This window comes from Gymnodraco acuticeps, unplaced genomic scaffold (assembly GCF_902827175.1).
Source record: "Gymnodraco acuticeps unplaced genomic scaffold, fGymAcu1.1, whole genome shotgun sequence".
Taxonomy (NCBI): Eukaryota; Metazoa; Chordata; class Actinopteri; order Perciformes; family Bathydraconidae; genus Gymnodraco; species Gymnodraco acuticeps.
The window spans coordinates 820,572-839,323 of record NW_022992095.1 but is presented as its reverse complement, the minus strand read 5'-3'; the positions used below and the strand labels follow the sequence as shown (position 1 = coordinate 839,323).

Sequence of the window (18,752 nt, the reverse complement as noted above, 5' to 3'; positions counted from 1 at the left end):
GCACTATATTAAATGACTGCTAATTCAAAATGAACATTTGTTACTGCTGCTAGTTCCTATTGTCACCATTTAACTGGCACAGTGGTTTTTATTGTTAAGCAGTCACAGGAAACACGATGTATTTGTTGGCTAAACAGCTGATACGGTCTTGTACACTCTCCAAAGCAACTGTGTTCTCTTGCACAAGGATTAGTATCCAAGAGCTTCGGCGTTTTAGCACAATCTAAAGGCCATCTCCCAAGTGTCTTGTCGACACACAAAAACACAAAAGGCCCTGCACCAGAATCAATAGCTGATTATCGGGCAACAGCACAAAGTGCACACAATCAATTTCAATTTCCCTGCTCAGGAGCTTGCATATGAATTTCAGGATGTCCTTTTCCTCACTTATGATTACAAGGATGTGACTTGTGGTCTATTATTGGAATCCTGGAAGAGGTTATTAGTGATCAGCATGACCTTTGACTGCAGTTCTCCTTTTTAATGGCAGCTTTGTCACATCGACCGAGGTCAGCTGTCAATTTAGTGGCTTGCTAATGTGTGCATTAACAGTTTGTAGACTCAGTGACACGCTTTCCTAATTTACTTTGCTGTTAGCATCTTACTGAAATCCATTTCACTGTACTTACTTTTTTCTTTTTAATTAGATATCTTGATCTGTTGTTGTGTGGACGGACTGAAGTTCAGAGACAGGGACTAGATTAGTAGGATTTAACAGGCTTGTTGTACTGCCTAATGAGCAGCCAATAAGAATGAATGTAACTACACTGCCAGTTACATATATACATACATATACAAACACAATCGGGTCCCTTATCTCCCCTACAAGGATGCTGCCATCCTAACAGGAAGAGGAGGGTCAGGGATAACCTGGGGCACAGGAAGTGACTTCATTGGATGTGGCCCATTTGTGAGAATTAAAGTGGAATGCTGCAGCCACATTGATTTTTGTCAGACGCTGTACATTTTAGCAGCGATAAGTCTGGATCAGATACAATTGGATGAATCCTAACTGCCCCTGAGTTTTATCACCGTAGACAGGTCTGCTCGTGGAATTTGGCTCAGGGCGTATTTGTGTTTATGTGGCCTTGTTTGTTTTTGTTCGCTCCAAAGTTTATTTGCTCTGTTTTTGATCCTGCGATACGCATTCAGACGGTACGGCCTCTACTCCCTCTTGACATCGTCTGAGACTGCGAAGCTATTCGGCTATTGCCTTTTCTCTTTCAGCTGTTGCTCTTTGACTCGTTTTTATTTTCCCTTTTCGCAGCCTTTTCTCTATTTAAAGCCAATGTGGTTTGTACAGAGACACGGCGGTTAAGGCATGTCTTTTATCAAATACATTTTAAATGTAATATGCCTGCTCATTTTTTGTTGTATATTTATTTCAAAAATGTTCTCTTTGTGTTTTTTCCTATTTTCACTTATATTAATGAATCAAAATGCTCATCTTCATTTGCAATTAGCCACTGTGAATGAAAAAGTATCAAATGAATAACACAATTTAACAGCTTTTTTCAAGTTTAAGAACAAATTATTTCAATTCATTATTTGATTTGTGGTACACTGCAGTAATAAAAAGCTGCACAGCACCGCCTCAACCATCATGCCCCACCCCCCATTTAAATATTCGTTGTATTACACATAGACGACATCACATCCAATATCAATTATTATGTCAAAGATGTCTATCCCTAAAACAGCAACCATCATGTGCATCCATCATGCGGTCAGAACAACATTGACATTTTATCGCCTCATAAAGTGTTTGTTGCGAGTGTTTTAGCGAACAGTTGCCTGTTCAGACCTCCTGCAGACTGACGTTAGCTGGCTGCTAGCTGTGACTGATATGAGATGAATGAGCAGTGAGAGGGAGAACAGTAAAGTTGCAGACAAGAAAAACAACGAGTTAAAAGATGCTAAAACAATCAATAATTCACTGGACTCATCGCTGTGAGTGAGCTACTTGAAATGAAACATATTACATTACATTACATGTTACTTATTAGACGCTTTTATCCAAAGCGACTTACATTCAGTACTGTGGGCAATCCCCACAGGAGCAATTTGGGGTGAAGTGTCTCAGGGACACAACGACATGCTGACTGCAGTGGGGTTTGAACCTGTGACCCCCTGATCCCAACACCAACGCACAACCCACTGCACCACACGCCTCCCTCAAAGTTTGTGGTAAAAGCTTCTCTGTGTGATTTCAGGGCCAGGAAGGCTGAGTTAGCAACAAGAACATAAAGCAACATGTATCCTCTGAAGACAGGAAAGTAGAGCAAACTTTTAGTTCTTGAACCGAACCGTTTCTTGGCTCGGTTGACTTATACATAATGTTATGGTCCAATGTTTAAAGAAATGTCTATTCAGTCTCCGTTCACCCTGATTTTACCCCGTGCGTTAATATTTTAGTTCCCAATTATATGCCTCAACCCTTCCTTTACTTGACTAGCTCGAGTCCTCACTAGGAATTATAGGCCGGTCTAATATAAAAATATCTCATACTTGAGTTTCTCTTTTTCTTCTCCTATAGTTTACATTTTTCTTTTTACATAGATTTTTTTTTTATCTTGCCTTTCTCCTCTGTCCCCCTCTCTGTATAAGTGTTACACCTCACTTCTCGTCATCGTTGCTGCGTCTCACTTCTCAATCAGTCAACTCTCCTCTCCTCTTTTTGCCGAAAGGACTGGAAGCGTTACATTCTTTCCCCTGTAACGGTCCTAATCCGCTTAGTTCTGTAATGTAGCCCAACATTAACCCCCACATCTCCTGCCTTAAGCTCCACTCATGTGCTTGTTTGTATTCCTAATTGGTGCCTGTTTTTGTGAATGACAGTCTCAAGTTAAAATATCAAACCCCTGGTAAGCCAAAATTGTCACACGTTTGACAAATAGCTTGTTTCATCTCTTTTTTCCCCTTTAATCTCGGCTTCCTCTCATTGTGGAATTAGTTATGCTTGTGTTTGCCAAGTCCCCGAGTTAATTTCACATCATTCGCTGGAGAGCTCTGAAATACTATATATTTGTCGCACACATCAAAAATGCTGTTTCGGGGGCCTCAAGTATGTTAATATTTGTTAATTAGCTAAGCGCACTTCAAAGTGTTTCTCTTATGAATATTCAAAGTTGTATTGTGTCTTTTTTTCACCCTCGACAGCCATCTGTCTGCGTGTCTTTGATGCACACCACATGTCTAGCCTGCTGTTCAAAATGCAGACACACACACAAACGTCACACTAACACCTCCACATTCAGCTTATATATGATGTGCATTTGAATGTAATATTTGCATCTCTTCAACATAGCTCTAAAGACCAGAGCAGCTATCCACGCCTCTCCAAGAATGTTATTTATAGACTTATTTAAAGCATTTAGCCGGTTTCTCTTCGCAGCCCTCTCATAATGCAGTCCTCTGTGGACTGCTGGTATTCAAATGATGGGATCCGAACTGTAGCAGGCTTCAAGTCTCTCAGAGTTTAACTTTATATAAAAGCTGTCAAGGAATAGTGTTACATTGATTCAAATGCATGAATAATGTTCTCTGTGCAGAAGATTGTATCTGCCCTGTCCTCACACCCCCATTGCTTTCTTTTTGTCGTCTTTTAGCAAAAAGCCATGTTTTTATCACTCCTGACTCAGACAGGTACACCATTCCATTAGAGGAGCTCTGTTCAGTTGGCCCTCTGCCCTCACTTTCTTTATTGCTTTGATTGTTGCACTTGAAATGTTCTCCTTTTCATCACTTCCACCTAGTAACAGTTTACATTTTTTAAAACGTATACTTATTTGAATGGAAAATTCTGTACAAAACTCTTACTTTTCTCTGAAAAACTCCCCTCTAACATGCTCTCTGCCCATTCAGGCCTCAGGAAGTGGGTGTGTGGTGTGTTGAGTTAGTTTAAGGGGGAGAGAGCGAGGTAGAGAGAGGAGGGGAATGGGAGGATACAGATCAAAATAATAAACAGCTGTGTGAAAGACTGGGGTGAGTGGCCAGAGAGAACGAGAGCAAAGGAGGAAGAGGAGAGAGAGAGAGATGGGTGTTTGTGTTGCCCCCATTGGAACAAAACGCCAAAGAAGAAACGCAACTTTAGAAGAAGTTTTCTCATCCAAGAGGAGGAGAACGAACAAGAGGACAAACACATCAACCACTTCTCAAAAGGCGAAGGGAAGATAATCGGCAGAGCTTCGACTCAAAGAGGCTGACGAGTCCAACTCTCTACCTAGGATCCAAACGCCAAGACTCCAGGCAGCTCCTCGCTAACACGTGGCTACAGAAAAGAAGAAGGCATTCTTTGACTAAGTGGCCCAGTCATGGCAGTGATTAGGAGGGTGTGATGGAGCGAGACCAGACCGGGGCTGGAGACCCGAGGGGCGGGTATTAAGGCAGGCACTGAGGTGACTCTGTCTCTTTGAGCCCCTTACCCTTTACTCAGGGGAAGGAGAGGGCAAACCATATGCCTCTTTGTGCTGCCGTCTCTCCACGAGGGCTGTGTGACTGGCAGGAATAGAGTGCTTTTCATCAGAGTAATTGAGAGCAAATGCCCCGGCCCTACCCTGAGTTGGACTGCCGTACATCGTGTAAACAGCTTCCTTCATGCCCAGAGGGGGAGTGGAGGCAGGGAAGCAGAGCAAAGTTGCAGGAGAGAGCCAGACCTTTCTTCGGTCGTTTGGAGGTTTACAACCGGCCTGTCCCTCAAGACACAAACCGTTATCTCGTCTTTGCAGACCTCTACCCAAGATTTGTTGGATTTCCTCCCCAGTTTAAGTGCCCTGGCCAGAAGAACTCAGCTGTCAGCCTCCCGCCTCCACTTTGTCAAACCTCCAGTGGCACCAGTAGTCCTGTTAATCCTAAACCCAGTTTTGAAGCATGACGGCAGAGTAACTGTCACACCCCAATTCTCAGCTCGGCTGCCTTTCCCAAGAGGATGCTACGAACATGTGGCGGGATTGGGCCAGCACACACACCGCCACGCATGCACAAGTGCTGCCGAGGGGTGTGTGAAGTGTGGAAATTGCCTGTTTTGAGACTGCGGCCCAAGTTTCACTTTCTTACGTTTAATTGTATTACAAGAGCCGTGTTTCTCCACGGTTTGAATCAAGTTGGTTCTCACTTTGGATTCGGTATTGATCCGAACCCTGACCTTGGAGGTTTCTGTTTTGACGGTAACCACTGGAGGACTGACCTACCTGTGCTGACTCCTTGCAGACCTTCCACCTGCAGAACATGTAGGCACTTGCGGGAGCTGAAGGAGTCCGTGCACACACTCTAATATGATTGGCTTAAACTTCAGCGTGCAGGAGCTGCTCAGAAAGCTCGAACAGGTATATTTCTACTGATTTAAGAACAGCTGGGTCTTGGTCTCACATTGGCTTTTGGAAGTGGTGACTTAAACAGCATGAATACAAGCACAGTCCCTCTCCATCTTCCCCTGTGTTTGTGGTGGTGGACCTAATGTATTCAGCTTCATGAGGTCGGAGCAGTCATTATTGGACTCATTAAAATGGAATAATCGGTTCTGGCCTGTGCTGCTAGTTATTTGAGAGCATTACCATGCAGTGAATGAATTATAGAATTTGACAAAGAACCTTGAATTATGCCTAATTTGTCAAAGCAAACGATTGTGGTAATTGTGTTATAAAAGGCTAATGACAAGCATGGCTTCGCTCAGTAAGGGTCAATGTTGTTTGTCAATGGGAAATACACATTTGGGAACAGTTATAATCAACCACAGTGTGTTATTATTGTTTTTACCTCAGCCATCTTTACATTTAATGCTTTTTTCCTTGACAAAGATAACAGTTTCTTAACTTCAGTAACTAAAAGGGAAGTCTGACACACCTTACCTGCGCACAAACCAGCCCACAGCTAACAAATCTGTATCACTCATTACTGCGTGCATGAGATTCAGAAGCCGTTAACCTTTCTGCTGCCTTTCTGCACACTTTGCCACTACTGATATTGAGTTAATTTCTTGAAATAACCCATTAATACAACAGGAAATAGCTGCAAACAGAGGCTTTTTATAGCTGACACGCTCCCTTGTGGCACACATATGTCTTTTTGTAGTGTGTGTACATGTGTGGTAAAGACCAAGCGACGGAAAGTCATCCATCACCACACTAATGCGTCCCACGATTCACACCAACATACTTAAACTGTTGTCTTTCAGTGGGGGAAATGAAATGTAAAGGGAGCTTTGTAAATGAATATATGTGCCTCTGAATGCCCACACAGTCTGTGCCTTCTTCTGTGTTGTGTGTGAGTGTGTGAGCAGTCAATATTGCTTCCAGGGAAATAGAAGTGCTAAAGAAAAAGAAAAGGGAAGCACTTGGGTAATGACTTGAAAAACTGCCAGCTTGCTAAATGACAGGATGACTCTCTTGTCTTTCACTCTTTATCTCTCCTTTTCTCTTTGCTTTTCTGTCCGTCTCTTTTTTCTCATTCCGTCTGTTTGTCTCTCACTGTCTCTCTTCTTAGACCTTTAAGAGGCATTTGATTTGTGTCAGAAAGCCAGAGGGTGATTATCCTTGTGAATCACAGCAAAGGGATTTGCTTTAGCCTTTGTTAAAATGGCTCTTGGCATTCAGTGAATTGCAGCACCTTGTCACATATGATTGTGGTAAATATGAATTGTTTTCTGTATAGCCTGGTCTTCATTGTCGCTGTGTTTTTTTTGAGAACATAGTTAACAGAGTAGCTCAGCAGTTGTTACTTTACATGTGCACATATTAAACGACAGGGGTTAATATAATTTCCCTCTATTTAATGTTATCATCAGTGTGTAGCTATGTGTGATTTGGCTGGTGATGAACAGTCACTTTTTTCCAGGCACATTGGGTGTATCCCATGTATCCAATATTCAATTATTTTTAAAACTTGGATTACTTAATTGACAGATTTGTTCAAGCTGAGAACACTCTAATAATCTCTTAATGCCCTCTTTTGGTAATTGTTAATTTATTTTCAATATGGTAGAGACAAAATTAAAACAGTGCAGCGACATTTTCATTCTCTAAGTTAAGGCAGTTTTACAGTAATTATTAAATGAAAAGTCAAACTATCTTTTCCAATATGTAACGCATCACCGGAGAAGATACACAAGCAGGCGCTGAAGACGAGTCGTTGAACCCGTCAAAATGTTTTTATATTTCTAAACTCTTATAGGATGTAGGTCTCATTACACCCTACACTCGTTCTGTCCCATTTTCAATCTGACTGTGCTACAGGCAGTGTGACACGCATCCATGTGTTATTGGAGTATTTCTTTATCTGAAGTTCAAACGGGTTGAGCTGAGGGGAGTCCCACTAGGGAGAGTGAAGAGAAAATAGAGCAGTTTTACACATCTAAAAATAAAACATTTGACAGGATCCTCTGCTTACGTTATCTCCCCTTGTGGTTCACACACTAACACTCACATATACCCTGTGAGATGTGGTTGTGTAATAGAGCTGCTTCGTTAAGGGCACTCACACATACACATGGTTACAAATGGTAATCCGTCACAGTATTGAATGTTGTTGCCTTTTTGCAGCCGCACATACACATGATTAGAGTATTTTTGGTTTGTGCCACAAAATGTTATTATTGCATACTGTATCTCAGCATAAAATCAGCCAAGCTTGCTTTAGTGTAGAGCTGGTACAACCTAAGCAGCATTAATAGATGTTGCCTAAGGACTTCAAAGTCAGTGAAAGGGTGGAAGTTAAAATCTTGTTAGTCAACGAGTCAAAAGGTACCTCGAGGAGATGTCTTAAAAATATAAACTTCTCTGCCCTCTGGAACTGTTGTTTGCGGGATGCTGTTAAATCCCTCAAGACTAGAACCAAAATCCAATATTTTTTTCGGTTCGTGAATAATTGACTTGAAGAATCTGACCTCTAATTTTGGGGGAGATTTTGTTATGAACTTGCTTTAGTGAGCAATCACTGCCCTTAGCTTTGTATGTATTTGCTCAGACACTAACGTTCCCCCTGAAGAAATGGTCATTCTGATCATTATTCTTTGTTTGTATTTGTAGGACATCCAGGCTGAAATCGATGCCCACAATGACATCTACAAGAGTGTGGATGGGAACAAGTCGAAGATGGTCAAGGCTCTGGGCAGCTCGGAGGAAGCAGTGTTCCTCCAACACAGACTGGATGACATGAACCAACGCTGGAGCGACCTGAAGGCAAAATCCGCCAACATACGGTCAGTTAACGTTCAATACTTACACCGGTTTGCTCCAGTGTTTAGGGGTCATGCAGCTCAGATTGTATTGTTCTGCTCTTTTGCTGCTCCTTACTTTGGAAAGAAAAAACATTGTGAGTTTAGGTCTCTGCCTTAGTGTACAATTTAAATCAACCAGCATATTGCGGAGTTTTTTCTGTGAGTGTTATTCTGACATATTAGAACAATTAGAAAATGCAGCAACAAAAAGCAAAGGGTCAAGGTAGCAAACACACTTATCTGTACTCAACAATACATAGAGCACAAATCAAGAGTCTTCGTCTTCGCTCAAGGCCACTTTACTCTGGTTACTCATCAATACACTTAAGCTGCATATTATTCATAATATAAAGTTTCTTCCTCACTGGTAACTGGGGCAGTGAGTTCTCCAAACTTGTGAAAAAAAACCGTGTTGATCATGATGGATCATGACTCATGATTCATGGAAAACCACATGAGACATACAGCGTGCTGTGGAATATTCACACAGGTTGTGGTGTTCCCTTCAGCAGTACAGACACAGTAACTCCTCTGTTCCACATGCCTGCCCTCGAGCGCATGGATGAAAAACTGCTCAAAAAGGACATGAGAGCCGCCACAGTGGCACATAAACTTCTGATGACAGAGACAATGCCGCGTCAGCCGCAATCTTGCCATAAATAAATAAGATTTGCAATGCAGAGGGTGAAGAAAGTGAAAGTGGAAGCGAAGTTGACAGGGCCAGATGGAGAAGTTCAAAGACAAAAGAGGAGGAGGAGGGAGGATGAAGAGAAGCATCCGAGGAGCACAACAAAGCTCCAGGGCAGGAGAAAAGGTGAGAGAGAAGGAAGGGGAAGTAAAAGAGATGGGAAAGTGTCACAGCTGGAAAGAGTTTGGGGGTCAGGGTCAAGCAGAACAGACATAATGGGCTGGACTTGTTCCACAGGAAGATAGGCGGGAGGAAAATGGACAGTGGGAGATCAGCCTGTGTAGGAGTTGGGGTGCCGCGGCATGCTGATTGTGTTAAGCCCATTATGCCTTAATTGCAGTACATGTGTAATTATGACTAACTCAGCGAGCGGCAATAGGAGGTCTCTGAACACAGTGTTCAGATATATTATGCCTGGAGGAGAGGAGGAAAACACAAGGGCTTATCAACACGTATTGCATGCATGCTACCACCCACACAATTAGCAGCTAACTGTGTTTCCTATTTACAATAACATCTTCACAAGGAGAGCAGCAACCTCGCTCCAGAGATTTATTTTACAGGAGTTTTTAGTTATTAAGGCTTTTTAGTTGTTTATTAATGTTTTTTATTGTTTTTTTAACTTTTTATATGAACTTTTTATTGAAAATAAAATACACAATGTAGCTTTCCTGCTGTATAAATACAAGTATCAGCCTTTAATAGGTGCTAAATCCACATGTGTGTTAGAGTTTTGTGTCCTAAACAGACTCTTTGATATGCCAGTACAATCAGAATTAGTAATCCTGTCTTAGTCCCACAGCGGACAAATGTACAGTGCTACAGCAAAGGGACAGAGCATATACAAAGGCAAACATAAAGTTAGTTGGTTGAAGTGGCAAGCACACATTATGTAAGTACACATTAATGCAAAAAAAACAAACAAGTAGCAGCATTATAAAGAAAATAACCTTAATGAGTTTTATGTGTATGTTGCACTAAACAGTGATTATTTCTCGACCATGGTGTAATAATCTGAGGTAGCAAAGTAGCAGCAATAAGTAGTACCAATACAAGATTGATTATGCCTTTCAGTAATGGGCTGGAAAATGCATACAGTATAATAATACTTAAAGCGATTTTATATTGGCAGAGCCCATCTTGAGGCGAGTGCTGAGCGCTGGTCTCGTCTGCTGGGCCTCCTGGAGGAGCTGTGGAGGTGGATCTGCCTGAAGGACGAGGAGCTGGCCAAGCAGATGCCCGTCGGAGGAGACGTCCCCACCCTGCTGCAGCAGCAGAACCACTGCACGGTACGTTCTGTCACCAAAGGGAGCGTTCCCGCCACGATGGATAAGATTGATCTTACCTTGTTTTCTTTAAGTTTCTAAAAAGTGATTTAGATTACATTTTTCATCTAGTTTTAGGGTTTTATTACCATTCTCTAAGCCCTATACATTCAGAATACGGTATTTTATTTACAGTAAAATAATTCAAAACCCTTTATTTGAATGCGCTAATTAGATGTTGAAACTTATTTTGCTCCATTACACCTTTCTCAAAGGCTCTTTGGGTGGTGTGCACAAACTGTGATCTCCCTGACACTCCTATTAATGTTCTGCTCCTGCCGGGAGGTAACAGTTCATTATTTCTATTGGTTCATTGAGTTCAACCTGAGAAGAGTTTTAATTAACCAGGATAAACTAAAACACTTCATTGGGTGTTTAGGGCCTTAAAGTCAAAGGCAACCAAGTGTCTGATCTAGCCGGAGCCTCTTTCTCCACCTCATTTCTAAAGTTGCATACTGTGGCTCAAATAAATGCGGCTTAATATCATAACAGCAAACATCCTCCCTGCTCTTATTTTAGGATTCTATTTTACTCTCGGAAACATTCCTAGCAAAGAGTACAAAAAGAAGACCTGTTTTAAAAGCAGTATCACGAGCACGCCCTTTAGCTACCCAGAGGTGGAGATAAGAAATCCAAACTAAAGTAGCCTGTAGCTATTCCTCGTGTCACGTCCAATGACGATGCAGGAGGAACACGAATTCTGCAAACTCAGCTTTCTTTGTCAATATAGCACGCACTGGGGACCTATTGGTTTCAAGCGACAACATTTACCATTAACACTGATTGGACATCACAAAAGGTGTTGATACTCCCTTTGAGGAGAAGTTGGTTACCCTGGAAGCTGTATAGTATTTTAAAGTGCTTGTGCAAGTGCTCAAATATATCTGCTGAACAATTGGGATTGAAATCACGGGAAGATATTTTCGTAAAGCAGCAGCAATTATCCTGACATTATTAACCATCAGGCCAGTCGAAATCACTACTACGCAATCAGTGTTGTTGTTCCCTCTATTTCATTCTTAGAAATATTGTTATTTATCACCGTCCTATACCCAACTGTATCATGTATTGTTACAAGTGATCAATGCCTTCATTGTGCCGGCCCATTCACCACCTTTGTCATCAAAGCTATTTGTCCTCCATTTTTCCCCACTGTATTATTTATTGTAACCACTGGTTATTGTGATAGTGCATTGGCATGTAATTGCTTTCAGATAGATGACTCAGCCTGTGGCGACTGTTTACTCCCAGTCCGCTGGTCGACGCTGCTGTTGATGTCGCTCTTGACACCGTAATGCGTTCTCCACTGCCCGTTCGCCACACTATTATTTTGTTCCACAAAACGCCTTGAGAGTAAACACATGTGCTGATGCGCGTGGGCGCAGGATCATAGACATACTGAGACAGATCAACATAACACACACACACACACACACACACACACACACACACACACACACACACACACACACATCCATCACAATTCTGTCACAGGGTTTATGATACTAACTACACTAACAAAAGTGCATACATCTGTATACTGTATGAATCCCACTGCATGGGCATCTAATGATGTGTAAGGTTTTATTCAATTTTGACAAACAACTCTTAGCACAAGCATTAGTACATTGTTTGTGTAATTATTTATTACATTACATTATGAAAAATTAAATACTAACTTAGACTAATCTTCCAATTGCTGTTTACACACAGACATTATCAATTAGACATTAAACACACCTCAATACTAAGACATGGGTGGGGAGAAAAGGGTATAAACAAAAGGAATACTAATAATAAATAAAAATAACAACACATTATGATGACACACTTTTGTTATCAAGCCTTAAACTTGCCTTGCCTTGCCTATCCTAACTTCAAACAAAGAAACTGGGAACTAAGGCTGCGATATTAGAAAAATCTTCATGCATTTTTGCATTTTTGTTTCAAAGACAAATATTGAGAATGGCAGATAACTAGGGATGGGTATCGTTTGAAATTTATCGATTCCGATTTCGATTCCGGTTCTGCTTATCGATTCCGGTTCTTATCGATTCCCCGTTTCGATTCCAAAATTGTAAAATAAAGAGGTCAAACGTTTAGATAACAAAAATATATTTATTCTTAAAAGCTTTAACTGAAATTGTTACTAAAAAATATACATGCAATACAAATGTATTGCACAATAGCTGTGCTTTATTTTAACTGAGCTATGCCTGTGGCAAGCTATTAACAGGCATTACACTGTGCCTTGTCTTTTTCTTTTTTAGTGTAGTGGAGCCTCACTTCAGAGTGTTTACCGCGACCTATCTTTGGTGTTATGAAGTGACTGAGCTCGTGAAATGTCTACGGGAGGGCGGGGGAGCATCGCTGCGGGGCAACTGTGGACCTCTGTCGCCTGTCAGCGCAATTTATATGATGCCGTTTAAAAAAATGAAGAGCGGTGCCGGCCGTCAGCGTACCGAGCCGGCCGTCAACGGCCCGCTGACGACCGGCCGTTCTGTGATTCTCCAGGTCCGCCCTGTATTCCACCGGGTCACCGCAGCACCGCGGTGCAGACGGACCCACTGGAATACAGGGTCTACCGCGTTTAGGAACCGTTAAGCAGAACCGAAATTGTGTATTTTGTATGGGTACCCGGTACCCGGCATTTTCTTATCGGTTCTCATCTGGAACCGAGTTTCGGTTCCCAACCCTACAGATAACTGATCTATTTCAGAGACAGAGTGCAGTGCTTTTCTGCATTGGCATACAATCCATTTCTTGGCTGCTGTAATGTCTGTTAAGTATAGTCTTTTAATGATTTAATATAGGATCATCATTCAAAAGCAGACTAATTAAGTTAGAGAATACTTTAACCCATGGCTAAATTATTAAAATATTGCTGCAGGGTAATGCCAGATAATGTCAACATATAGTTTCCAGGGAACAACTGGAATCAAGTGATGATCTGCCCACATTATAGATGTAGTCTATGAAGGAATTTTATGAATTTGAACATGATGATGGAAGAGAGATTTTCTGACAGTTAGGACCTGGAATGAAAGACCATGTTTTTTTGTGTGTGTTTCAAACCAGAAGACAACAAATAACAGTCCAGGTTCATCAAAATGTTTCCTCTGAGGCCTGATGTGATTTTGAGGCATGTTCTGGGTCTTGTTCTCAGAACCTGACAGAGAACAGAGACAGGCTTACTAGATCAGACAAGGTCCGTTAGGAATGGGACTGAGCGCACACACAAATCCTCCTGCATCCCTACTTTCACCTTCCTTTTCTTTCATTAACCTGCCTCAGCCCTTCTGTTTCAGTTTCTCCTCTGTGGTGTCTGTTCTGCTGTTGGTCCCCCCCCGCTTTTGCATTTCCTTTATTTACAATATGTTTTCCGTGCGCTATCCACTGTCCATTCCTTTGTTCATTTCCAGTCCTTCAGCATTGAGAACGCCGGAATAGAAAATAATGAAGGATCCATTTTGATTTTGACTCATATTTTTCCCCTCGCTTCCTTCTTGTATTCTTAATAAATTGGCCTCGAGTTTCGCTGACCCTGAGAGGGTTGAAGGAGCTGAGCAGCACAAAGAGCTGTGGCTTTGAACACGTCACGCTCTATTACTTGCTAACACCGACACGCAGTTCCCCTGTGCTCACACATACGTACATACACACACTTCTGTCATTCAGAAGCTACTCTGTCTCTTTGTGACCGGGAAAATATAGCTATATGGAAATTGGTATCGATGAGCTAGGAAGGGCTTAGAAGGACTAAGTGGAATAACCCGTTTCCCCCCAGTTTTTGTACGTGAGATTTGGATAGATATAAGAGGCTAAGCCACTTAGCCAACAGAGAGCAACGGATATTGCTGTTATTAAAGATCAGGGGGAAGGACAATCGGGAGAGCAGTGGTTCAAACAGTCGAAGAAAGTGATGGACAGGGCCGAAAACAATTGAGAGCTAAAGAAATAGGAAAAACAGAGGTTTATATGTGGAAGAGAGCAATTATTTAAGTAGAAATACGGTGCACTTTCACCTGTCTGTTTTCAGGAAATTCGGTTTCTAACAGTTGTTTTAGATTCTGCCAGAAGGCAGTTTTGTTCATACGGCAGGAGGTGATTTAAAAGTGTGTGTGACAGAGAGAGGGAGGGGTATTATCCTTTCTAACTGGAGTGATTTCTTGCCCTGCGTATTGATCTGTTTCTTTCTTTTCCCTGCTAAACTGGCCATAATAGCATTTATTAATCGCATATTCAATTATTCCATAAAAGGCCTCCATCAGCATCCAGCTGATTAAACTCATCAATCTTCTCTATTCAATTAACAGCTTCAAGGATTTGGAACAAGGGACCAAGTGCTTGTGGGCATTTTTTATTAACAGCTCTTATCTTTCAGCAACAGTTGGCTTCTTGTCCAAATTGTTGGGACGGTTCAATCTTTTCTAGCGCTCTTCCAAATGTTTCCGAGTCAATAAATATAAGACAAACAGACAAAGTGGGATTCTATTTAAGTTTCATTTTAATTTGGTTGCTTTAGCAGTCTCAATATGCTTAAGCCGGGCACAATTACCCTGTCTAAAGTGAAGAGGATCTAATGATCCTCTACAGAACCTTCTTAATCATTGTGCCTGCATGATTGATTAGCACCATTTGCACCAGGAAGGACAGGTCGTAAAGGAGAGTACAATTGATTAAAGTGCTGTGCTGAAGTTAACATTATCTCCTAGGAAACAGTGACTTTTTCTAACACTCAATTGTCTCGTTTTGAGTAACTTTTAATTGTTTTTGTCTGATTTGCATTTGTTTGACTTTTGTCCTAACAGTCTGTTGCCCTGCAGGCTGATTATAGTTTTCTTTTAATTGTGTTAAGTGCATGGCTTACTAAATGTTACTGCTTAATATCCTCTGTAGCCGAATGTTTCAACAATATACCTCAGCAGTATAACACATTTAAACTACTAAGTATATTATTACATATTTGAATATTAACTTTATACTTAAACCACTGCATGTGTACTGTATGTGAAATGTGTCACTCGCTCACAGTGATGAACTATCAGATACATATCAGCCGACTTTGTCATTGCTGTAATTCCATATGCATTGACATAGTATACAGCTGTTTCAGCGAATCCATGCAAAACCAACATTATGCAACCTGTCAAGCAACAAACAGCAGACAATGGAGAATTTAGCAGCTAAAGAGACTTAGATCTCCCTGGGAGTGTGTTTTAACCAAAAAACACTTCACAAACAGACATTCATCAGGTGGACAGAGAATTGACTTTTAATTATGCATATATTACTCAGGGTTTGTTGGATGTCAAAATCAGCAGCTGTTAGATGACAGCTTCACCATATTCACCATAGCTCTTTATACATCTGTCTTCTGTTTGCAGATTGTTGCCCCTGCCCCACAGTGGCCATAACAGCAGTAAATGCAAATCATAAACAATGTTGAAAACAAAAAATGTCTGCAAAGTAATGAATGTGAACATCAGTGATAATAATCCATTATAATCAAATAGATTTAAAATATAATATTCTCTGTCATTGAATGCACACATGTTTGCATCAACATTTAACTGTGCCTGACTCATTTATTAGCTGCACCTTAGTGTATTTGACTTATTTGAACATTACAGCTGGAAGCGGAAGATTAGATAAGCATGTCATAGTTCGACTTCAAACCACAACAGTAGCATCACTAGCTTTAAGCTATTTCAAGATAACCATACGTGTTACTGTCAAAGGAGCAATTAAATATTCAGACACAAAGTCACTCTGAGGCTTCTTCATGAGCCGTGTCTGTTTCCAGTTATAAAATCTGATTTAGGTCAGACAAGTTTAAAAATTGTCTTCACTTAAGAATTTAAACATCATTTTTTACAGTGCATAAAAGAGATGCTATCATTGTATGACAGTTTGTAAACTGCCTGGATATGAGTGAACCAATATTCCAAAGGCATTTTGAGTCCTGCTCAGGAGCTTTTCTGATGTTGTTGAAAGCTGGTATATTGTGGCGGTCCGTTTTGGAGGCTTATTTTCCTCCTGGAAGATGATGAGGGTTGGGGTAATATTGCTGCGAGGCTGAGATAGCAGGCTTTTGAGAACGGAGAGAGAGGCCTTTTTGGTAGAGCTCTGAAAGTAGCTGTGTTGTTGTGATGTTATCTCATCTCCACCGCAGCACAGGGCACGCGGTGATAAGAGTTTGCAGTGTTCCTCCGGCCACACACAAACACAAACCTGGACACAAACAGCCCCACACAGACACAACCACTCAGACACACGAATGCACAAAGCCAAGGTCAAGGTCACACACAGCTACAAGACAGATGTTGTGAGCATTGTGGGACAGACAGGAGTCCTGTCTCTGTCTGGTCTTCACAAATCACAGCAACACAGACCATATTCTAATGTGCCAGTAAAAACTCTCAAGAAGAAGAAGAAGAGCATACTGAAGGACAAACCTGCCGCCTTTTACCTTTACATCGACAGCTGTCTCTTATCACTCATAGGCAACCTGGGATTTACTAGAAAAAAATCTTTCTTTACCTCAAAGCTCTACATGTGTCAAATATGTATCTCTTATGCTCTCTCTGAAATGTGTGTCCTTGTGTGACTCTGATAATGTGAGTGTGAAGTTGAACTAAAGCGTGTTGGGAAAGGTCTTTGGTGTTGTTATCTGTCCGAGGTGCAGGGATACCCCTTCAATAACCAATATCGTTTTTTTGTTGTTGCCTTGAATAGTTGTAGTATTTTGGTGACACAATAAAACGCCAAGATCACACCATCACAATATGATTCTACTAAAGGTGGATGAACAATTACCTCTTACAATTTATATGTTTTAATGTTTGCAGGTTTTACTTTTTTTTTTGGCACAACATGATTACTTATATCAGAAAACTAACCAGTAGATCACTTACATTTCAACCGAATTGTAAGTAGTCTTAAATTATATTTAAATGTCACCCAGTCCTAATGCCAACATTTCATAAATTCACTATATACTCTTCTATATAAACAGAAAATCTCTCCAAAAAATATAAAAACAGCCAAAGTAGGTAACTGTTTTGCCAATGGGAACAGTGTTTTTTCATCGTTCTGCAATCAGGGTTCTTTGATTTATCCAACTGGGGATGCTGTTGGTGCTCCCACCATCCCCCATCTGTGATTTGCAGAGAAAAATGTGTTGTGACATTACAAAACTGATATAAGAATAGGTTTACCTACCATTCTCGATATGCAAAGAATATGTTTGAATACAAAACATATACATACTTCATTCAATCCCTTTCAAAGCCCATTTTTAGCCACTCAGAAAACAAAACAAAACGGATGAAGAAGAATAAGGTTGGTTTCGCCCGGTAGTTGTCCACGCAGCCCTGCTCCTTTTCTTATCTCTGTTCAACATACACGGCTCCTTTTCTCTTCCTCAATCATCTCTCATTTACTTTCTATCTCTCAAGGTCTGCTCTCTGAGCTACCTGCCTAATATATTCGCTCCATGAGAGCTAGGAGGAAATCATTGGAACGAAGCAAACCATTTATTAGCAGGTGTGATTTAATTGATTTCCAGCTCCATTTCAGCACGAGGGTACATTTTTCCGCAGGAGGCTGTGTGGAATTGTCATTGCAGTGGTCTAAACTTTACTATTACAGAAGGTTACTCCCTGAAATGAGCTTTATTATTTTGGAACTAGAACAAATAGGTCTGAGCGCATTTCAAGGCCTGTGAGCACAGTATTACACCCCATCCTCCTTCCCTGCTATTTTTTCCCATCTCTTCTTATCTCTCCAGATGGTACTGTATATACGATCCCACTGAACCCAGGGTGTTGTCATCTGCCGCTCAGTCAATGTGACGCAAACGACAACAAAACATCATTTTTGGCATTTCATTTTCACTGTCTGTTTGAAAAAGTCTGATAAGTGTGAGACTATATCAAAGCACGACGTCCCATCTAATCAACGTGCTTCACAGCGTCTTAAACTACAACGCCTCCTTACAAAGCAATCACACACTCCGATAGGCAATGAAGTTCCCCAGGGGTCACACTTATACTAAAACACGAATAATTATACTGTAACATGCCGTTTGTGCTGCCTCTTTTTAGTTTGAAATAAGGTTAAGAAAAGTGTCCGTTAAATTGGTTTGTGAACCTTTAGTATCTGTTTTCTGCATTGTAGGAGATGGAGTGTGTGTGTTTTCGTGTGCGTTTTGAGCTGCTGTGAAGGAAGATGAGCAGCATATGTGATACTGGGCTCTGTAATGATATTTCCTGCAGGGTAATAGCTCTCAGCAACTCACTTGGTACTGCGAATCGCTCTGCTAATTTCATACCGACCCCAAGGAAATGGCCGGTTTGACCCTGTACTCTCGCCTCCAATCGCTAATCTTTTTCAAAAGTGTCCCTCCCGCTGACACTCTTAACAACGCCGCTCTCTCGCCTTTACTTCCTGCTTCCCCTCTTACTCAGGGAAGTCTGGGCAGACAGTGTTTTGTTATGCAGAAATCACCTAATTAGCCTCTGAG

At 41.2% G+C, this 18,752-nt stretch overlaps 1 protein-coding gene across 1 annotated transcript in view; it reads left to right on the top strand.

The window, feature by feature from the left end:
- utrn (utrophin) overlaps nt 1-18,752 on the top strand; it is a 200,338-nt gene that overhangs the window by 101,983 nt on the left and 79,603 nt on the right. Inside the window, 2 exon segments of the mRNA XM_034202775.1 lie at nt 8,022-8,194; nt 10,033-10,189. Coding sequence (XP_034058666.1) covers nt 8,022-8,194; nt 10,033-10,189 — 330 coding nt within the window.